Source organism: Dipodomys merriami, unplaced genomic scaffold, assembly GCF_024711535.1.
Source record: "Dipodomys merriami isolate MVZ:Mamm:240054 unplaced genomic scaffold, mDipMer1.0.p SCAF_9, whole genome shotgun sequence".
Classification (NCBI taxonomy): domain Eukaryota; kingdom Metazoa; phylum Chordata; class Mammalia; order Rodentia; family Heteromyidae; genus Dipodomys; species Dipodomys merriami.
In genome coordinates, this window is record NW_027206512.1 from 11,397,325 (window position 1) to 11,420,725 (window position 23,401).

A 23,401-nucleotide genomic window follows, 5' to 3' on the forward strand; every position below is an offset into this window, starting at 1 on the left:
TATCAATATTCTTTGAATGTGATAAATGATAACGTAGTTTAAAGACATATCATCTCATTATTCCATGCTTATGAAAAAAACCTGTCAAATCTATACAAAGAATAATCAGTTTTATATTTTGTATAGTTTCTATTCAGATTAAACCAGTATCAAATATTTGATTTGTTTACCTATTTTTTTTTCAAACACAAGAAGAAATGACTTACTCAATTTTAACTTGATTTTTTTAAGCTTTTTTTTTTTTGAATTGAGCATTTAAGCTGTGTGCGGGTGGCTCACGCCTGTAATCCTAGCTACTGAGGAGCCTGAGACCTGAGGATCATGGTTCAAAGCCAGCCGGGGCAGGAAAGTCAGTGAAACTCTTATCTCCAATAAACCACCAGAAAACCAGAAGTGGCGCTGTGGCACAAGCGGTAGAGCAATCGCCTTGAGCTGAAGAGCCCAAGCTCAGAGTTCAAGCCCCAGGACCTACACACACACACACACACACACACACACACACACACACACACACACACACACACACACACACACACACACACACACACACACACACACACACACACACACACACACACACACACACAGAAATTGAGCACTCAATTTTTAAAATTTGAAAATAGTAAGTTGGCATAAACTAGTCTGCTGCAACAAAGAAGAGGAAACATTTGAAAACCTTGTCAAACAGTACCGTGACACTTATCCCCAAGCTGTTATCATTTTTAGGCAGTTCAACCTCAAAGATATCTCCAGGTTTAGGAGGTAATGAAGAAAAAGATTTAAAATTCATTTTGTTGGATGTATTCATTGAGGAGGAAGAATCCTTAACAAAGAAAAACAAACAAAAAAAAGGATTTCTTGTTAGAGTCAAAATAAATTATTGCTGGAAGACAAATATGTATTTTGTTGAAAAAAATTTAAAAAGCAGTTATTAAGGAACAGAGTGTATTCAAAAATGTAAGAATTGTAGAATCTCAAGAGAGCATGTAGTCTAATGCACTCATATTTTATGGTTGTAGAAATTGATGTCTGTTTCAAATGTCAGACAGATAAAGCAGATAAAGCAGATGGAAAAATAGGACCCACTTACAAATTAGATTCTCTATAATCCTTGCCCAATGCTTACATTTCCAAGTTTATAAAGTATTTAGATTTTCTTTAAAAATTAATGTATCTCAAAATCAGTGGCTTTAACCTGAGCCTCTAAGATGAATGGACTTCATGTTTATGTTTACAAATTTAGCATACACATAAGGACAGCAGTGAAAGCCTAGTTATAAGGCTAAAACCTTCTAAAAGTGCTTCTAAAAGTGCTTGCTAATGTGAGGTTCTATTTTTCTTTCAGCTATTTGTTCAGGATTTCATAAGAACTTATGCTATAACTGGTAAATTCAACTGTCCATTACATGAATTATTCAGGAACAAATTTTCAGATATTAAAGTTCTCTTACTAATATGAGTTAAATATGTAATAGATGACCACCTTGTAAGTAATCAATTGCAATCTGAGTATAGTATTTGATTTAGTATGCAAAGCCTCTAATTTCTCCGAAAGTGTGCAGTAGTGTGCAGTAGCAGTTAGTAGCAGAAGATATAAGCTATTTTTTTCCTTTCTAGAATCATGCAAACAGTTTAGTAGATTATAGTACTCTGCAATATACTTGCTGCTGTTTGCTATGTTAAATTAAAAAAATCATTGATATTAGATTATGCCTTTATTGACGCATGATGCTCCTGCTTGCTGGAATAAGTGGCTTCATCCATGTCTGAATCTCCACGGTCAGAGTTATCAGTTGCATCACAAATGCCTGGCTTTTTAGCTTTGCTTCGGTTACTGTCAGAGGAAGTCCTTTTTTTCTCAGTGGCTTTGGATATTACAGATGGGGAAGGGCTGCCATGTTGTGATTCCTGCCAGGCTTGATCACTTAGATGGCTAGTAAAGAAGCCATTGACCTGGCTCTGGGACAAGCTGGCACTTTCAGTCCTAGAATCTTGAGAACTAAGGCTTCCTTCTCTCAAGCCCCCGGGCAGCCCAAAGGCACTTTCTGTGATGTTTCTCAGGGTACCACGTGGCCAATGGTGATCATGAGAAGAATCCATAGTGTTGTCTTGCATGTAGGAAGGCTTCTTTATGTAGTTTTTTATCCCATTGGCAAAATGCACAGGAGAAGGCACTAAAAATTAATAAGCAACAAAAAGCACAGTAAGTCATTGGCATATGCTTTTGTTTACACATATACCCTTGTTCAGTATATAGTCTGGGAAATAAAAATTGAAATCGCTCACTCATAAGAACAATTTGGAAAAAGGAGGGGAGGGAGAAAAGAAAGTTGGAACCCATGAAGTATTGTTTGTTGCCCAGCAAATATAATCTTGAGTGGAAGATTTTTTTTAACTTGTAAAAATTCATAATAAAAAAATCATTATTGTTAGCTAGAAACTGGTGGTACATGCCTGTAATTCTAACTATTCCGGAGGCTAAGACCTAAGGATGATGGTTTGAAGCCAGCTTGGCTAGGCAGGAAAGTCTGTGAGACTCTTATCTCCAATAAACTACTCAGAAAAAGCTGTAAATGGTGCTGTGGCTCAAGAAGCAGAACACTAGCCTTGATTTGGGATAGTTCCCAGGTCTAGCCCCAGAAGCAACGTGTGTGCACGTGTGCGCGCACGCACACACGCACACGCACACACACACACAAATTTTTATTATTAAGTTGTATAAAGGTGTTACAATTCCTTAAGTCAGGTAATGAATACAATGCTTCTTGAATAATGTCACCCTAGAAGGAATTTTTGTTGTTGTTGGTGGTGGTCACGGGGCTTGAACTCTGGGCCTGGGTGCTGTCCCTGAGCTCTTCAGCTCAAAGCAAGCGCTCTACCACTTGAGCTACAGTGCCACTTCCAGTTTTCTGGTGCTTTATTGGAGATTTCCTGCCCAGGCTGGCTTTGAATGGTGATCCTCAGATTTCAGCTTCCTGAGTAGCTAGAATTACAGGTGTGAGCCACTGGTGCCCAGTTGGAAGGATGTTTTTTGAAAACTAATGTCTTAGAAAAGAGGTATAGTAAAAACATAAATTTAGAAATGATTTTCTACATTAAACATGAATTTTACAACGTAGGAAAAATATAAAATTCAAAAATAGATGAAATGGGCTGGGAAGGTGGCTCAGTGGTAGAGCGCTTGCCTTGCATGCTTGAGGCCCTGGGTTCGATTCCTCAGCACCACATAAGCAAAAAGAAAAAAGCCGGAAGTGGCACTGTGGCTCAAGTGGTAGAGCGCTAGCCTTGAGCTGAAGAGCTGAGGGACAGCGCCCAGGCCCAGAGTTCAGGTCCCACAACCGGACACCCCCCAAAAAATATATATAGATGAAATGTTTGACATTAGATTTTAATTTACATAAGCATCTAAAATTATGTCTAAATTTTTTTTACTATGATGAATATTTTTACTGTTTTTTTTAATTGTGAAAATACCATACAGAGGGGTTACAATTACATGGGCAAGATAATGAGTACATTTCTTATCAAGCATTGTAACCTTCTCCTTTGTTTCCCCTTCCCATCCCTTCCCATCCTCCTCCTGTCCCCCCACTCAATCTATGTCTAAAATTTACTGTCCAATCTTCTCAGCTTATTTTTTCCTGAAATCTTTTAAAAAATTATTTATTTTACTTTTATTGTTAAGGTGATGTACAGAGCGGTTAGTTACCCAAGTAAGGTAATGATGACATTATTGTCTAACTTGTTACTCCCTCCCTCATTTTTCTCCTACTTTCCTTTCCCTCAATATCCTCCTCAAAGTTGTACAGATCATTTCCAACATATTGTCAGTATTGCTGTCGCATAGGTTCCTACTTTGTCCTTTGGTTTCACCTTTTTGTTGTTCCCCTTCCCTGGTTCAGGTAAATGTATATACAATACCCAGGGTACCAAAATTGAATACAAAGACAACAGGGGATAAACCATAGGAGGAAAAAAAAACACAAAAGAAAAAAATCACGTAGTACAGAGAACAACAACAACCAAGAAAAACCTTTTGTGTCCATATCTTGGGATTCATTTCGCTTAGTATTATCTTATGTCATATGTGCATAGCTACTTCCCTATTCTGCTCATCTGCTAAGATTATCCTAGATGTATACTAATTATTACAAATAAAGGAAACCATGAGACCTATGGTTTTTTGGGTCTGGCTTCACTTAATATGATTTTTCCCAAGTCCTTCCATTTCCTTTCAAATGGAGCAGTCATTCTTTCTGATGGAGGCATAGAATTCCATTGTGTATATTTACCATATTTTCTTGATCCGTTCATCTACTGAGGGGGCATTTGGGTTGATTCCATATCTTTTTTTTTTTTTTTTTTTTTTTGTCGGTCGTGGGGCTTGAACTCTGGGCCTGGGCGCTGTCCCTCAGCTCTTCAGCTCAAGGCGAGCGCTCTACCACTTGAGCTACAGCGCCACTTCCGGTTTTCTGGTGGTTTATTGGAGATAGGAGTCTCACGGTCTCTCCTGCCCGGGCTGGCTTTGAACCGTGATCCTCAGATCTCAGCCTCCTGAGTAGCTAGGATTACAGGCGTGAGCCACCAGCGCCCGGCTGATTCCATATCTTAGCTATGGTATATGATACTGTGATAAAGATAGTGGTGCTGGTAGCTTTAGTGAGGCCTTGTTGGTGGTCATTTGGGTAAATGCCCAGAAGCTGGATTGCTGAGTCATAGTGTACTTTTTTGAAGAACCTCCATATTGCTTTCTAGAGTGGCTGAACAAGTTTACCACCAACAGTGTAGTGGCATTCCCTTTTGGCCACATCCCTTCCAGCATCTGTTATAGATTTCTTGATAACAGCCATTCTAACTGGAGTGAGGTAGAATCTCAATGTTGTTCTGGTTTGCATTTTTTTTTTTTTTTATGGCTAGAGATGTTGAGCATTTCTTCATCTGTCTATTGGCCATTCTTATTTCCTTTTCAGAGAAGTCTTTAGCCTACTTATTAATCAGGCGATTGTTTCTTTAAGGATTTGTTTTGGTAGATTTAATTTTTTGAGTTCTAAGTATATTTTAGATATGAGGCCCTTGTCCATTGTATGGCTAGTGAAGATCTTCTCCCAATCTGTGGAGTTTCTACTGATCTTGCTAGCTATGTCCTTTGTCATTCAGAAGCTCTGCAGTTTAGTGCAATGATATTTGTCCAATTTTTCTTTGATTTGTTGTGCTTCAGGGTCTTTATAAAGAAAATTCTGACCTAGAGTTTCTCCTATTCCTTCCTGTAATGTGTTCAGGGTGTCTGCTTTTACCTCAAGGTTTTTGATTCATATGGAATTGATTCTGGTGCAGGGTGATATAAGGATCTAACTTTAGTTTTCTACAGGTGTTTAATCAATTTTGCTAGCACAGTTTACTGAAGAGACAGTCTTTCTTTCACCCTATTTTTTGGCTCCTTTATCAAAGATTAGGTGGCCATAGGTCTGCGGGTTCATTTCAGCTAATTTCACTATTAAGCTGGGTGTTGGTGGCTTATGACTGTAATGCTAGTAACTCTGGAGGCTGAGATTTAAAGGTAATGGTTCAAAGCCAGCATATGTGGAAAGAGTGATACTCTTATCAACTACTAAAAACCTGGAAGTGGAGTTGTGGCTCAAGGGTAGATGGTGTGGAAAAAACTCAGGGACAGAGTCCAGACTCTGAGTTCTACCTGCCCTTCCCCCCAAGGCCACAGAAAAACCAAACCAAAACAAAAATTATTAATGACATTTTAAAGTACTCAATATGTACCAAGCATGTATTATATCTTCATATTCATTATCATTTAATATTCATAGTCTATAAAACATGCCATCATTAGAACTTTGAGCACAGTGAGGTAATGAGTTGGAAGGCTTTGCTCAAATGGTGGGGATAGTCTGACCCTGGACTCAATGTGATTCCTAGTGCATGTTAGCTGCAGGTGGATGGTTCCTGGGCTTCTGCTTTAGTTTTAGCTTCTCTGTGTGTTATCTGTCCTACCAATGACCCGATTAGCAACTCTGTATTGATCAGAGACCACTGAAGCCTCTTTAAATAACAACACTGTGGCTCTAGAGGATTTGATTCATACAGCTAGTAGTAGCACAGCCTCAAACTCAGTATTTTAAATCTTTCTCATGTGACTGCTCTCTCCAGTCTGATGTATAATCCCCCATAAACCCTTGAGCCACTGCTCCAATTCCAGCTTTTTAGTAGTTGATAAGAGTCTCACTCTTTCCACATATGCTGGGTGGGGATTCTGAGACAAAATGGTCTTAAAGAATTTGTTTTTTAATCTTTTAATAAAATACAAATTTGAACAGGACTTTGTAGACAACTAATATAGAACCATATCAATTATACAATGATAACAAGTTCTAATTCCCCTTGGACTAAGACAGAACAAACCAACTAATTCACTTAAGTGACATCATATTTGCCCAAATGAATTCACATCTATAATCAAGAGGAATGAGACAGTGTTTTGGAGCTGATAAATAGAAATGTGCACTGATGTATAAAAATAAAATAAGTGTACACTAAATTGCCAAAAAGGAAATGAGCAGCTTAAGTATAATTTATTGGGTCAATATATTAAAGTATTTGCAATAGTGAAAAAGAACACATAGCTAGAAGATACTCATAACATTACCTTTGGATATTTTTTCTTTTGGCTGAGAGATAACAAGTGTTACATCTTCAGGTGCATTTTGCAAAATTTCAACTGCAGCATGGTGGCTAACGCCCTCAAGACTCACACTATTCACTGATATTAAACGGTCTCCTGGGAAAAGAGATAATCAACAACATAGAAATTCATAATAAATCTTAGAAATAACATTCTTTCCTTAGTTTTGTTTGATCTAAGTTCCACTTTTGCCTTGTGTGCAATTCATGAATTAGGGCATACTTAGGAAATGACCAAAATGTATAATACCTGGCTTTAGGCATCCGTCCAAGTCAGCTGGTCCTCCAGGGGTAATTGAACTGACAAACACACCCAGATCCAGTCTTCCCATTTTCTCCCCACCAATAATTTGAAATCCTGTAAAATATAACATTAAAAAAAAAAAAAGAGCTTCATGATACCGGTGCTTCTGCGGACTAATTCTTAGCCCTCTTGAAACAAAGTTGTGAGGATTAATATCTAATATAAAAAATAGAAGCCTGGCAATGATGGCTCATGCCTGTAATCCTAGTTACTCAGTAGGCTGAGATCTGAGGACCAAGGTTTGAAGCCAGCCCAGGCAGGGAAGTCCTTGAGATTCTTAGCTCCTATTAACCACCAAAAAAGCTGGAAATAGAGCTGTGGCTCAAATGGTAGAGTGCTAGCCTTGAGCTAAATGTTCAGGGACAGTGCCCAGGTCCCAAGTTCAAGCCCAAGAACAGGCCCAAATTTTCTATTTCTCATTGCATGAATCTCACGACAGTGAGCCTAGCAGCCGTGCCTGTGAAGATGCAGTTCCTGGCTGCTCCTGGTGGAAGTGTCGGTGGTGGCCTGGAGTGAAGCCTCAGCCAAGCTGGGCAATGTGCCCAGCAAGAGACTGAAGATGACTTATGCCATGGGGCCCCTGCTCAAGTTCCAGATCTGTGTTTCTTGAGGGTATTGGTGGGGGAGTACATATGGGTTATCAGCCAGTAATATCCAGACATCCACATTGAAGGAGAAAATTACCTCCCTCAACCAATTTATAGACATATAGCATTTTTTCCGTGTCAATCCTCATAGCAAGGATTGTACTATTATAACATGAGTATTAATATTAGTATTAATAGGCATAATACCAGTTGGCAAAGATCCTTTTGCTTTCTTTGGCATGTAAGCTCCTAGAATCTGGCAGTGGGGCCAAGAAAACAAGGTCTATGCATGCATGATGGTTTTCTTCTTGAGCAACATGATTGAGAACCAGTGTATATCAACAGGTACATTTTAGATCACTTTGAATGATGTACCTGTCTGGTCTAAACTGTAATCTGGTCACCTTCCATCCATCCAGCAACTTGTTCAAATTCTTGACCATGAAATGAATCTCAACGTGTACATAGATTAGATTTCACATCATCGATCATAGTCTCACCTATCAGCCCTAAGTCTTTTATATTAATGGATTTTGCAAGAGCACCGTGGCTGGCACAGTAAAGGCCTGTACTGAAGACACATACTGTTGGTACAGACCAGATACCCTGCAGCCTTGCTGTACCTCTTGGGAAACCTCAGTGCAAGAGTGTTTGCAGTATGGGCACATTTTGGAAAGCTGCACATTTGTAGAGTGCAATGATACTGTATAGCTTTTCCTTCCAAATTCACTCAGTTAATAATTTTTTTTACATGTCGTCATTACTAATGCAATTTTTTTCTTAGTCATATTTGAAAAGGTAGATTATTGAGTTACAATTTAATTTTCTTCAAGATGTGTTAAATTTGTTGTGCTTTTGTATAATCTTCATTTTTTAAAGTCAACATTTGTAAGAGTTCATCAAATATCTCTAATATCTAATATTTCTAATTCATAGGTTTCAAAATACTCCAGATTATGAACAGGCATTATACAAAATTATGAGGGGAAATTCAATATCCAGAATACTCTACCAGTTAGTGTATATGTGTGTGTGACTACCAGAGTACTACTATGAAATGAACTGCTTTTTAAAAATTATCATTGTAGTTCAAGAGTCTTGCCTTGACTAATAAAATGATGAACTGGGAAAAAAAAAAAAAAAGAATCTCATGGTGACTCACCTAAGTCATACTTTGCATCTTTTTTCAGGTTCACCAACATGATCTCTCTTTCTGGTGAAGACACAATGCTCCATCTTTTGTGTAGCACATCTATTGGAAATTCATAATTAAAAAAATAAACATAACATGTTTGGGCATTAAGACTATCAGTCTGTGATAAGATTGCTCACAGATTGCTCAGTCACTTTAAACATACCACATTTTTATTGTTATTTTTACTGCACAATAATGACCATATATTATCACATATATTCCTCATAAATTATTCCTCTTGACATAGTATGTTTTAGTTACAAATGAGTAAGTCTCAAGAGAATTAATGATGTGAGCAGGGTTAGTCAGCACAGAAATGAGTGGAACCTTCAATTTAGGTGTTCTGATCACTCCCTCAATAGATTAGGAACTCTCCTGTAATAGTGACATTTTAATTTATAATAGTTAAATGCAACTAGTAAAAGCTTGAGTAAAATAGCCATAAGAAAAAACTGGATCTATGTTTTTCAAATCTTATGAATAATGACTAGCAGATCTATTCTCAAAAGGCTGTTACCACCATTTTTCAGATGAGGAGTAAGTCCAAGTTCCTCAATATTGGAGCAGCTACTCTAGCCCAGAAAAATGCCAAAAGTCAATACTGAGTTAAATAAATTAGGCTAAATAAATTTATTTTGTCTAATTTCCACTTAGTTTTTAAAAGTAGACTAGTAATTCATAAATATCTTAACTAACTGGAACAATCAGGTTAACTATGACTTAGCAATTCAAGTATTTAATGTTCCTCATCACCACCAAGTTCTTAACATCAATTACAGTTTGATAGCACAAATTGGTCTATGTATGAAGGTGGTCATGGTGACTAAGTTCAACACTCAGGACTTTTTGTTGGTGGTGGTGGTGGTTGGGGGGCTTGAACTCTGGGCCTCGGCACCATTTCTGAGCTCTTCAACTAAAGGCAAGCACACTACCACTTGAGCCACAGAGCCACTTCCAGTTTTCTGGTAGTTAATTGGAGACAAAGAGTCTCGCGGACATTCCTACTGGGGCTGGCTTTGAACTGTGATCCTCAGATTTCAGCCTCCTGAGTAGCTAAGATTACAGGCATGTGCCATCAGTGCCTGGCCAGGACATTATTTTTTAAAAGTGAATTCAACCCTACAGAGTTCATAAGCATATTAAAGTGTTTGGAAAGTAGAGTTACGGCTTCACTAATGCATTAACACAGAATTTCCTTAAACTTTCATATACATTTTTCAAACAGATTACTATGTACATGGATCTTATTTCTGTATGCTCAAAACACAACCATTCATAGACTTAAAATTATATTAACATGCTATTCTAAAAAAACTGGTAATTTTGTTATACAATGATGCTCAAGTGATGTAAATGTACAACTTCATATTCTAGAAATAAAATTCTTTTACATTAAGAAAACAATAACAAACCATTTCCTCTCAATGGTGAATTAACTTAGGATTTCCTTCCTCACTTTTTTCCTATAATGGAGACTAAACTCAGGGCCTAACTCTTGTTATCCAAGAGTTAGCTCTACCACTTGAGACATTAATTTAGCCCTAACTTCAGATCTTAAGCATGGTTTAAATATAAGCTTGTTAGTTCCAGAGTAGTAGAAATTTGAATTAATAGAATTATCAAAATATCACTTCATTAATGTGTGAGGAGCCTTCCATGTTAGGCAATCCTAAATCAAAGCCCATCCTATTATTTAATGCCCAATTTAATATCACCTAAGTATCCACAATTCTTCTGTAATACAAGAAGTTCTAGTTTTCAGCTAGAACAAGTATAAAATAACACAGAACAAAAATCATAAAATAAGGAGCGAAGTCACATTAAGTATTAAAATCTTGAAGGGATGGATGGAGTTGGGGGAGAATGATACAAGGGATGATATTTGCACTCATATAAACTGACATGTTGAATTATAAACTGTCTTATTGTTAAAGACAATACCAGAGATAATATAATATCTTGTTAAAGATAATACCAATATAATTTAAAAAGAATTTAAATCAGGAAAGTGTTTAAGCAAACACATTTGTTGCAGTAATAACAAAAAACAGATAAAAGCAATGTGCTTTGTAAAGTAATTGTAATATTGCTTTGAATTTCCATCTCATCTGTCCCCATATTTCAGAGTTAAGCATTTAGCATTCAGAAATTAGGATATTTGGAGACAGATGAAATTCCTTATTTTAAGGAACTTGGTAAGTCTAAACATACGTATTTCCCAGAAAAGCCAATTCTATAGACAGAATAAAATTTAAAAGAGAAGGAGAAACTAGGCTGGGGGAATAATTATTCCTGGTTTATTGTGTTCCTTCTCCCAATTTAAGAGACAACTTCTGGGTTTTAAATGGAAACTTCTCTCATTTATTGTGAAAGCTAAGTTCATTTGCAGAGTGTTTCTGCATTTCATCAATATTCCTAGTGGTCCTATTAGAAGCCATAAATAAATACCATTCAAATAAAAATGCCATTTTCTGTACGTTTATTTCCAACGTGTGAGCTAACTAACAGGACAGGGTTATTTATATTGCTCATCTATCTGGCCAGTAAGTACTCATGTGTTTATATACATATAGAGTATTTTTATTTCCCTTAAGGGAAATAAAATAACTAGAGATAACAGTGCTCTTTATATTTGAGAATTCTATGCTCTGGTTTCATTGTTCATTTATTTATTTATTCACTTATTCATTCATTCAGTTGTACTTGTCTTTAATGGGCAACTTTCCTGTGAAAGCCTATCACTAGACTCTTGGGAAATACAATACAATCAAAATGAAAGCTGCTAGCATGGAAAATGTGAGAAAACAAAGATCTTACTTTAGTATTAAACAGAATGCTGTTAGGACTATGAATGAAATAGCTGCACTACAAAGGCATGCATCAGACCTAGGAGAGAGGTCCTAACAGTCTTTCAGAGAGGTAAGAGGCTTCTTCCTGCAGAAGTAGAGGAAGTACTTCCTCTGGGAAGTAAAGTAGGATTTTATTTTATGCAGAACATACAGATAGCTGTATTACATCAAGTAAAATTTGCTATGGGGAGATGGCAAGATTGTTAGAAGTGTTCTGGGGTAATATCTTTAGAAGACTTGAACAGGTGGAGCTGAATAAATATTTGATTAGAAAGGGAAATATTGCTCATCTATTCTCCTTTAATAGGGACATTCTTTCTGCCCTCTTAGCGTAGGCAAGAAGGAAGGGCAGAATGAAGGAGATTTGAGTGTAGTTGAATGATACTGAGCAGTACTAGAGACATGCTGACTGATTATCTTCAATTATCTTTACATAACAAATGTTCAGAATTTTATTAGATATTTTTTTAAATTGAGGAGACAATATGTTAAAATATAAAGTACATCGCAGGGGCTGGGAAGGTGGCTCAGTGGTAGAGCGCTTGTCTTGCATGTCTGAGGCCCTGGGTTTGATTCCTCAGCACCACATAAGCAAAAAGAAAAAAGCCGAAAGTGGCGCTGTGGCTCAAGTGGTAGAGCGCTAGCCTTGAGCTGAAGAGCTGAGGAACAGCGCCTAGGCCCAGAGTTCAGGCCCCACGACCGGACCAAAAATAAAATAAAATAAAATAAAATAAAAAAAATAAAGTACATCGCAATCTCTATACTTGAAGGCATTTGTAGAATTCTGTGGGGATCTAACAGTTTCTAAATCCCTGAGCCAGCTAGATAATTTAAGTGTCAAAACATTTGAGTTATTATTATATGAAGACACACATGAACATTCAAGGACTACTTATTTTGAAAATGTTAACATAATGCTTTCAGATTAATACTATAATCACAGCACATTTTTAAATATTTTAAGGTGAAAAATTATTTCAACTTGCAATTTTTAGTTCTTAGTAATACCTCTGGTACCATTCCTCCTAGTTTCCCTGGGAAATAGCTGGTCTGATGTATAATCTAGAAATTCTAGGTTTATCCACTCTGCCATTGCTCATCTCTCCTGAAGTTCGTTTGTCTGTATGCTGTGCTTGCCTAGCATAGTTGAAGTAATAGTGATGGTGGATATCTCTGAGGCCACTGAGTTGCCTAGTGAGAGAATGGATCTGACCATGCCCAAGCAGAATGGAGAGGAATTCAAGGAAGTAGGGTAGAGCTTTACTAAGTGGAATATAGAGATGGCTATGCAACAAAAATCAACCTATAAATGAGCAGCCATTCTATTCTTTTTAGTAGAAATTAATTTTCTTTGGAACTGTAAATATCAGGTAGCTCCAAGACATTGAAAGAGTTGTCAGAAGAGACTTTAGAAAAATCTTTTCTGGGGAAAAGTCCTAGTTCAAATCTTGAGGATGCTAGAACAGCTGCATCAAAAATATTGTCTTGCTACTTAATATGCTACCTATCCGAAGGTAAGAAGGGGGTCATGATATAACAAACATAATTTCATAGCTTTATTGCTGTGCCAGCATTTATTAGCTAATTCAATTGGAACCCTATGACATCTCTGGGGCTCCTTTAAATCATCCATAGAATAAAAGATTTGGATAAACTGTATCTCTTTTCATTATATCTTGTTAATTTGTGTATTTTATGTAAACTTTGGATTTTATTTTTAACTATGATTTTTAACTTTGAAGGTAGGTTAAACTTTGGTGGGAGAAAATATTAATATTTTAATGACAATAGGTCTCAATGTATGACTATACAAAGTGTTTTACTAGTCTATTTTGTTACTTGGAATTAATGAAATGCTTAGTGTTATTTATTTTTTTTGGTTAGTCGAGGGGCTTGAACTCAGGGTGTGAGTGCTGTCCCTGAGCTTTTTTGCCCAAGGCTAGTGCTCTACAATTTGAGCCACAGCTCCCCTTCTGATTTTCTGAGGGTTAACTGGAGATAAGAGTCTCATGGACTTTTGTGCCAGGACAATCATTGGATCTCAGCCTTCTGAGAAGTAAAATTACAGGCAGGAGCCATGAGCCCTTATTTACTTTATTATTATAATTATTATGTATTTTTGGCAGTACTAAAGATTGAACTCAAGGCCTCATGCTTGTTAAGCAAACAGTCTTCTACTTGAGTTATACCCCATCCAGACCAATAATTAGTTTTTTGTTTTATTTTGTTTCGGTCATGGGGCTTAAATTCTGGGCCTTGGGTGCTGTCCCTGAGCTCTTCAACTCTAGACTAGCACTCTACCACTTGAGCCACAGTGCCACTTCTGGTTTTCTGGTGGTTAATTGGAGATAAGAGTTTCATGGACTTTCCTGCCTGGGCTGATTTTGAACCTAGAACCTCAGATCTCAGCCTCCTGTGTAGCTAGGATTACAGGCGTGAGCCACTGGTGCCTGGCCAATAATTAGTTTTAATGTTAGAAACTATTTGTTTGTACCATATGACTCTGGATCAGTATAACCTTTTTTTTTTTTGGTGGGATCTGGGGCATTGTCCCTCAGCTTCTGTGCTCAAAACTTGATTTCTACCACTTGAGCCACAGTTGCACTTCTGGCCTCTTGGTGGTTAAATGGAGCTAAGAGTCTCACAGACTTTCGTGCCCAGGCTGGATTCAAATAGAAATCCTCAGATTTCAGCCTCCTGAGTAGTTTAGGATTACAGATGTAAACCACTGGCACCTGGCTTAGGAGTAATTTCTTTTTAATTTAGTGTTAACAGTCCTGTGCTTGACTCCATAAAATATGAGCATGAATTTTGTGGTCCGGATGCTTTAGGAAACAGAATGATAAATGGAGATTAAAGTTATTTTCTAAATATATAACAATTACAGTAAAACAAGGAACATTAAAAACTCATCTTACAGGGGCTGGGAAGGTGGCTCAGTGGTAGAGTGCATGCCTTGCATGCCTGAGGCCCTGGGTTCGATTCCTCAGCACCACATAAGCAAAAAAAAAAAAAAAGCCAGAAGTGGCGCTGTGGCTCAAGTGGTAGAGTGCTAGCCTTGAGCTGAAGAGCTGAGGGACAGCACCCAGGCCCAGAGTTTAGGCCCCACAACCGGACCCCCAAAAAACAAAAACAAACAAAAAAAATCTCATTGGTAAGTTTTACTTTTTTGTTTGTATTCTTTTATGAAAAATCATTTTAAGAACTATGATTTTTGGAAGAGTTGACTGATTTTCTTTTTAATCATATCCAAGACTCTGGAATCCTTTTAATATCTCTATCTGAATGTCTGTGTTTAGAAGATTCATAAGTTTCTGCACTTCTCTTTTCAGTTTTACATTCTTTAAAAAATCTCTACAGGCCACAACCTCTGGAGAAGCATTTGGTTCTAAGTGATAAATAATGCAGAATTAAGTGATGCCAATTTACAACTGTCATCTAATACTCCTAGTCAAACAAGAAGAATGAAAATAAATCCCATGTTTGACTTGTGGGCAAGTAATTTAACTTTCTGACTTTATGTTGTCTTCGCTGGGAATACTTGACATGCCTGACTACCATGCTTTATTATGTGGAAACTTGATTCTCAACAGAGTACTAATTTACTCCTTAGGCAGAGTAAAAAATTCTGAGAAAAGACTTGTTTGAAAACTCACTAGGTACACTTCCACAGGAAGACAGACCAGCCCTTCTGTAAGGCCTAAGTGGGGAGCTGAGCCTTGTACAGCCTTAACTATTTAAATCAGTACATGCTGGTCTGCTACTTCATCTAAGTTTACATTTATTTCCATTAAAATCTAAGTTAAAACACATGAAAAGTTTCATCCTTGAATAGATTCTTATTCGGTTTCTTTAAAAAGTTAAGGTGGGAAACAGAATACTATAAATGGTTAGGCATTAGCACGTCAGGTTAGGGCGAGAGCTCAGCATTCAAGTCAGGACTTCACTGTTCACTAGCTCTGTGAATTTCTGCACAGCCGAAGTCCTTTATGCTCTGTTTTCACATTAGTGAAAATACTTCATCACCCATCAAACAGAGTTGTTATGTGGATTAAATGTCAAGTAATATGAAGTGCTTGGAAAGGTGTTAGGATACAGGAAGCACTCAGTAAGTGTCAGTCAACAATTACTATCATTATGGACATGTTACAGTGAACTTATTTTAGATATACAGGCGATTTAAATTCAGTCTATGTAAGAGGTTTGATCAATAAAAAACATTTCAGGGTTTTTATAATTTAGGCCCATGTATACATTCAACTTTTTCATTAATGATGTATCTTCAGCTTTTTGAAGAACCATACATCCAAAATTGAAATGAAGAAAAAGCAACACATTTTTCATTTGCTATGTGTATTTATGATACTGGATCTATTTTTAATTCTGAATTATTCTTCCAAGAAAAAAAAACTTCCCTTTCTTGAAGAAATAGTATTTTTATTGAAGAATGAGACTTATATGAGATTCTGCTGCTTGGCAGTTTTGAACTATAAAAATATCAATTCTCCATAGTTAAATTTACTCTCATAACTTCTGTTCTGCTATCAGGAGAATTAGAACTGAATTTTTCACTTCAAGTTTAGCTACATCAACAATTTTTTGTACATGTGTCAGTCCTGGGGCTTGAACTCAGGGCTAGCTCTGAACCACAACCCTAAGATCTCAAATTTCTGAGTAGCCAGGAGGATTCAGGCATAAGCCATCAACATCTGGTTGTACATTAATTTTGATTGCCATATTTGCTTCTTTTTCATCACACTTCAGTTAGTTCAATTTTCAAAGACTGAAGCATTTTGGGAGGAAAATGGTATATGGATAACAGTAAGTTATTTTTTTCTACCCATACAAGTGTTAAAGAAGGCAACATAAATAAAAGTACTTGGAATCTAAATACTAAAAATTCTGAATCTACTGACTCAAGTCACTGCATAGTTCTTTTTCATCTAACTCTAGATTCTTTCTAAACTATAAATTTCAGCATCTAAAGTTCTTAAAAATTTCCCAATAATATTTAGGTTAAGTCTCAAAACTGATTCCTGTTGGATACAGAATTTTTATTTTGACCCAATATGCTTCTATAGAGTCTCTTGCTTTTTCCCAGAGTCCTGAATGACTGTAATCATCTATACCTTTATCTAAAATGCTGATCTCTGCTCTTCTGTTTGAGAAAAATCATCATTTTAAGATTCGCCTCAAGTGTCCCTTCAAAATAACAGCCTCAGATAAACTTTTTTAGTCAGAATTATCTCTCATACTACTACTATCTTAGCTTTCCAAAGAGTCCTTACCTCAGATATACTATTATTTACTTTAACAACACAAACTTCTCTTTTGTCAGTCATGGGTCTTGAACTCTGGGCCTGGGCGCTGTCCCTCAGCTCTTCAGCTCAAGGCTAGCACTCTACCAACTTGAGCCACAGCACCATTTTGGGTTTTCTGGTGCTTAATTGAAGATAAGAATCTCACGGACTTTCTTGCCCGGCTGGCTTTGAATGGCGTCCTCAGATCTCAGCCTCCTGAGTAGCTAGGGTTACAAGTGTGAGCCACCGGCGCCCAGCAACAACACAAACTTAAAATTACAGATCTCAATGAGCATTCCGGAAAATATAACTCTCCTTTGATTCTATGTAGCTAAATCCTTGACATGAAGTAAGACTATGATATAAGGTACCAGAAAACAGAAAGGATATGATGGAAATGAGGGGAAAACATTTTTAAGACCTACCATTTTCTTTTAAGAGTACTTGGGATGAAGAATTTCCAGAACTATGCATAGTCATTCCTGTGATATAAATTAAATTATTAGACATTTTATAAAATGGTCAGATATTACAGAAGTAATTCTGATGAATTCATGAAAATCAATAAACCTCAAGGCAATAGCATTTTCTTTTATGTATACTGAGAGAAATAGGTCTTCCCACAATGGGCATACATATTACCTTGTTTTGCAGGATAAATTTAAACATGAATGTATTGTTTCTGACAGTTATATTTTGAAATGTCAACTATGAAAGAAACTTGGAGTGTGTGTGTGTGTGTGTGTGTGTGTGTGTGTGTGTGTGTGTGTGTGTGTGTGTGTGCATGCGTGCGTGCGTGCGTGCGCGCGTGCGCTTGTCCTGGGGCTTGACCTTAGGGCCCAGAGCCTGGGCATTGTCCCTGAGTTTTTTTGTTCAAGGTTAATGAGAGCCATAGCTCCACATTTGGCTTTCTTTTCTTTTCTTTTTTTTATTGGTGGGGATAGGGGGTGGGTTAGTTAACTGGAGATAACAGTGTCAGGAACTTTCCTGCCTGGGGTGGCTTTGATGTCATGATTCTCAGGTCTTAGCCTCCTGAGTAGCTAGGATTATACACATGAGCCACCAATGCCTGGCTATGAATTGGTATTATAATAAAATGAGTCTTAAAATGTATTTGTTCAAATGTTAAAAGAAATTTCAATAGACAAATGCAGAAAATACATTTCCTTTTTATGGGTAAGTTTTATTATGTCTGTTTTTCTATAGAATATTTCCTATATTTTCATGTAGGACAAAGCCTTTTGAATGAAAACAGCTTATATTCTGAGATCTCATTATATAATCGTATTTTGAAAATTATTTTCTAAAACACTGATTAGTCTCATACTATTTTTAACAATGTGGCATTACCTACAGGGTGAAATCTTGCCTTTTCTATAATTTAATTTTTTAATGGCTAATTTAAATCTCTGAAAGCTGCAGAAGCCTATGTTAGTAATATTGCTTTACAAAATTATCTTTTTTCTTTCTTTCTTTTTTTTTTTTCCATGGGGCTTGAACTCTGAGCCTGAGCGCTGTCCCTGCGCTCTTCAGCTCAAGCTGAGCGCTCTACCTCTTGAGCCACAGCGCCACTTCTGGTTTTCGAGTGGTTTATTGGGGATAAGAGTCTCACTGATTTTCCTGCCCGGGTTGGCTTTGAACGGCGATCCTCAGATCTCAGCCTCCTGAGTAGGTAGGATTACAGGCGTGAGCCACTGGTGCCTGGCTTCCAAAATTATCTTTTGGATCCCCAAAATATCTATCATTCACAATACAGAATTTCCTTCTGACTTCATTTACTTTATATAACCCTAAATCCAATCACAAAATGAAAAATAAAACTTTTTGGGTAATCAGGGCTAAATTTTGATTCTAAGGAGAAAGTTAAGTAGTAGAATTTGATAAAACAATGAGAGAAAGTGTCCTTTCTTTCTTTTAGCTGTTTCATATTCTGTGCTTAAATATCTATTTTTCTTGAAGCCTAAGATGTAAGAGGCAAAAAATTATATACCTTATAAGGTATGTATGTGCATATACACATATGTACACATATACACACACAACTGCTACATTTGGTAGGCCCCCTTATAATCAACTAAAAGATTTCTGTGGAAACTCACAAAATTCTCAACTAAGAATTTCTACCTATTAAGAAGAGCATATTTAATAATATTATCTACATTTTTAGACAATTCCTTTGTTTTAAATTGAAAGCAGGCTAAATACACCTTCACAAATTATTCATTATGAAAGCCATTCACACAGGCTTGTACGAAAAGCCGTGGAAAACAATTCAAAGCACTGCACAAGATTTTCTAGCTTCTCTCAGCTCGATTGCCTTGAGTACAGTGACCAAGAGGAAGCTAAGGAACAGTGCCATGAAGCAATAGATACACCAAGTTTTGTTTTAAATCGAGTTTTGATTCCACTTGGTGCATCTTAAGTTCATATTCATAATTTTGGTGGTTAGGTCATGGAAGCCAAAGTAAATTCTTGGCAATGAATAGCATTCAGTTTGCTTCACTATAATTATGCATGAAGTAGGGGAAAAAGAAGGTAAGCTTGTTTATGCTGACCTACAACACATGCTTGACCAGGGTCTTCAATGGATGAGTCTGATTCATGTTTCCTCCTTTCAGGACTTCTATTTAAACTTGCAACAGACTTTGAACTAAAGAGGGAAAAGGAAGGTGGGGGGGGAGTGTCAATGTAAAAAGAATATGGAAAAAATAATAAAACGTCGAAGACAAAAACAATGTATGAAATGTAGGATTTACAAACATGTAGTTTGGGTTAATCAAGCATGCTCTTACTTAGGAAGTTTTGTGACTTCTGCCAAAGATTCTGTATCAGATCTTGCCATCAGCTGAAAAGGTTTTCCCACCAACTCCACACCAGTTTGTGGGGAGGAATCCATGTTAACAATGACATTTTTCCGATGAGGATAGAGAGAGGCCTGACTTAGATCATGGTAGGATTTACTCATCCCTCTAGGCTTTTCCTCCCATGAAGCTTTGTCACTCTTCTCTTTTGAACTGTTTTGCAATGGCTGGTAAAGCGACAGCTCTGAGCAGGATAACCTCTTCAGAATCTCAGCTTGAACTGACAAAGGTCGAACGGCCAGTTTGTTCAGGGTGCTGCTGGCCAGACTGCCAGTGCTGATTGCGCGTCCCATATTAAATCCTCTAACAGACTCTGCTTGGAGGTTCAGGCTCCTAAACGAAGCTCTCTCTATAAGGAAATAGGATTGCTTTATGTGATGGAAACACTGCAGTACCTTCATGAAAAGTTATTTTAGTAAGTAAAATACAGCATGCAGTTTTTAACCATTTTGATTGCCAGCAAAAGTAGATTTCAAATGTGGCCAATTGAAGTGGCTTCAAGATCCTGATTTTCATACCATCTCTCTATCCTTTTTGGCTTTTGCTCAGCAACACAACAGCCCCTCATCACTTCCACCTCATTTGTTAATTCTCTTTGGATCCAATAGCATTCACAGTTTAGGACTGCTGCTTCCATTGAAAATCACTGGAACTCATGACTTTGAATTAGAAATGAGAATGACATTGAAAAGAGAAATTTCCAACCCTAGTAGAGGCTTTGCTAAAATATCAGCAAACCAAGAATGGGGAGAGGGAGTGATGAAACCTGGATGGGCTGACCATGCCCGAAAAAGATGCAGTGCAGAGAAGTGTTTTGCCCAGAGAAAGAGATCTGTGTGTGTGTGTCTGTGTGTGTGTGTGTGTGTGTACATGTGTGTGCACACATGTGCATTGGTCCTACGGCTTGAATTCAGGGCCTGGGCACTGTCTTTGAGCTCTTTTTGCTCAAGGCTAGCACTCTACCTTTTTTTTTTTTTTTGGTCAGTCAGGGGGCCTGAACTCTGGGTCTGGGTACTGTCCTTTAGCTCTATCAGCTCAAGGCTAGCACCCTACCACTTGGGCCACAGCACCAATTCTGGCCTTTTCTGCTTATATGGTGCTGAAGAATCGAACCCAAGGCCTCATGCATGCAAGGCAAGCACTCTATCACTAAGCCACCTTCCCAGCCCCGCACTCTACCTTTTAAGCCAGCTCCATTTCCTGGTTTTTGAGCTACAGTTCTACGTCCATCTTCTGGTGGTTAATTGTAGATAAGATTCTCAGGGACTTTCAACTGCAATCTCCAGATCTCAGCCTCTTGCGTAGCTAGGATTACAGGCGTGAGCCATCGGTACCCCAGTGGTCATTATGTTTTGTAAGGCTGAACATAGATTGTGTGATGGGGTACTGTTCTGTGAATGTACTAAAAAACTCTCACTGACTTGTATACTTTACAATTGTATACTATGAAAACATACTATAGAGTACTGTTAAATTTCTTTTTAAAAAAAAAGCTTTTAAGGCATCTTTTTTTTTTCTTTTTTTGGTCATGGGGTTTGAACTCAGGGCCTGGGTGCTGTCCCTTTTTGGTTGTTATTTCACTCCTATGCTAGCCCCTCCTTTCCACAATAATTTGACTAATGCACAAAAGCCAAGGGACACTAAGAGAGTACCAATGTTCTCTCTGTTCTGCTATCTACAAATTAACATGACCAGTGAGCTGGGGGTTTTGCTAGATTAAATTTATTTTTACTCCTAAATATACACCTGTAGCTTTCTTTTAGTGTCTAAACTTATAACAAGCCCTTGGCTATTCTATTTGATAGGTACTAAAGTTATAGCAGTATTTTATCATTTGAAGCCATTAACAAAAGACTTACATCACAACCTAATACAGGACTAGGAGCACAAAGTTTCAAATCCACATCACAAACCCCTCCAGCTGTCCCCTGTGTAAAGCAACAACACTGTTATACTCTATAGTGTAAAGCTTTACAGTAAAGCTTAGCCACTATTTAAAATAGGTGGCACAACTTTAAAAATGAAAACTATAAATCATTACTGACTTAGATCTTTAGTTTCTAATTGACTTGTCTTCTTATTCCTAGGAATATTAATACTATTCCATCTCAGACAACAGGTAGGAAAACATTGAAGACTTATTTTTAATATTCACGCATCAGTACATATATCTTATTCTCACCAGGAAAATTCAATGTTCTTTCTCTAAAGTATATATGGAAATTAAGTTAAAACAGAACTTCAACATAGATCCTTTTTAGAAGCTCCCAGAATCCTATTAAATGTAAAATATGAGCTTTTTTAAAAAAAATTAAGGCTAACAATACTATTTTTTTCTTTACTTTTACAAGTAACCTTTAAACCAGAAGAAAAACAGAAAGCAGATTGAGTTACAGGAAATGCCTTTCTACCCAACAGAAATCTTCATCTTTAAGAAAAATCTTGGGACTGGGAATAGGGCTTAGTGGTAGAATGCTTGCTAGCATGCATGAAGCCCTGGGTTTGGTTCCTTAGTACTATATAAACAGAAAAAAACCAGAAGTAGTTCTGTGGCTCAAGTAGTACAGTACTAGCCTCGAGCAAAAGAAACTCAGGGACACTGACAGGCCCTGAGTTCAAGCCCTGGACTGGCAAAAAAATAAATAAAGTAAAATAAAGAAAAAGAAAAATCTCTGATAGTTATAGGGGTAGCCCGTTCAGTTAGGTTTTATCTGTTTTTGAGAATATCTGTTTTTGAGGGATTATGCAATTCAATTCTATTTACATCCTACTCAAACTGCCATCCACCCAACGTAAAGCATGAGAATAGAAAGATATTAGAAGGAGCCTGTCCTTTGTTGGGTTCTGTTCTTCCTGATAATGTCAACTTAATTGCATGTTCTTTTAAAGATAATTAATTCTGATATCCTACCATACTACTTGTAAATAGTAAGAGCTCAATAAGTGGTATTTCATCAGAATTTTAGTTGTAAACTCTTCAAACAGAAAATATTGGACTTGGAATTAAGAGATCAGGGTCCCACCCTACTTTAATTTCTTTTTTTTTTTTTTTGTCGGTCGTGGGGCTTGAACTCTGGGCCTGGGTGCCCTACTTTAATTTCTTACGATGAGGTTAGGTTGAGACCCTGTCTTCTTTGAACAAGTTTCCTTATCAGTACAATTTATACTTTGTTTCTAGCATCAACATTCTATACTACTAAAGAAGAAGCATATAGTTGTTGGTCTAACCTCTTATGGGTACACCAGTAATGTTCATTTCTTTAGTACAGTCAACTAAGTAGGTATGTAGCTACTTCTAATTCAGTTTAAAGTTGGACAATAAACACTGTAAGGTTTATCATATGATGGGAAAAATCTAGATAATATCATCTTTAAATTCTTTCACCAAAGTTGGGCACTGGTGGTAGCTCAAGCATGTAATCTTAGCTACTCAGGTGGCTGAGATCTGACAGCCTGGGCAGGAAAGTCCTTGAGACTCTTATCTCCAATTAATCACAGAAAAAGCAAGAAGTGGGGAGGTGGCTTAAGTGGTAGAGCACTAGCCTTGAGCAAAAGGAGCTCAGGGACAGCACCTAGGCCCAGAGTTTAAGCCTTAGGACCCAAGGGGGTGGGGTG

The 23,401-nt window shown here is 37.3% G+C and overlaps 1 protein-coding gene and 1 pseudogene across 7 annotated transcripts in view; one reads left to right on the forward strand and one right to left on the reverse strand.

Moving 5' to 3' along the window:
* Positions 1–23,401, reverse strand: part of Ptpn13 (protein tyrosine phosphatase non-receptor type 13) — a 196,635-nt gene that overhangs the window by 47,651 nt on the left and 125,583 nt on the right. For 2 of the 7 annotated variants that reach the window (XM_070012345.1, XM_070012349.1), the window contains 8 exons: positions 19,718–20,135; positions 19,481–19,575; positions 17,351–17,407; positions 8,744–8,833; positions 6,941–7,048; positions 6,656–6,787; positions 1,714–2,174; positions 677–823 (listed from right to left, as the gene is read on the reverse strand). In XM_070012345.1, the coding sequence (XP_069868446.1) occupies positions 677–823; positions 1,714–2,174; positions 6,656–6,787; positions 6,941–7,048; positions 8,744–8,833; positions 17,351–17,407; positions 19,481–19,575; positions 19,718–20,135 (1,508 nt within the window). The remainder of the gene's footprint in view (positions 1–676; positions 824–1,713; positions 2,175–6,655; positions 6,788–6,940; positions 7,049–8,743; positions 8,834–17,350; positions 17,408–19,480; positions 19,576–19,717; positions 20,136–23,401) is intronic. The other 5 variants (XM_070012346.1, XM_070012347.1, XM_070012348.1 and 2 more) reach the window with 5 other exon arrangements.
* On the forward strand, positions 7,187–8,075 carry LOC138820915 (thioredoxin reductase-like selenoprotein T pseudogene; annotated as a pseudogene).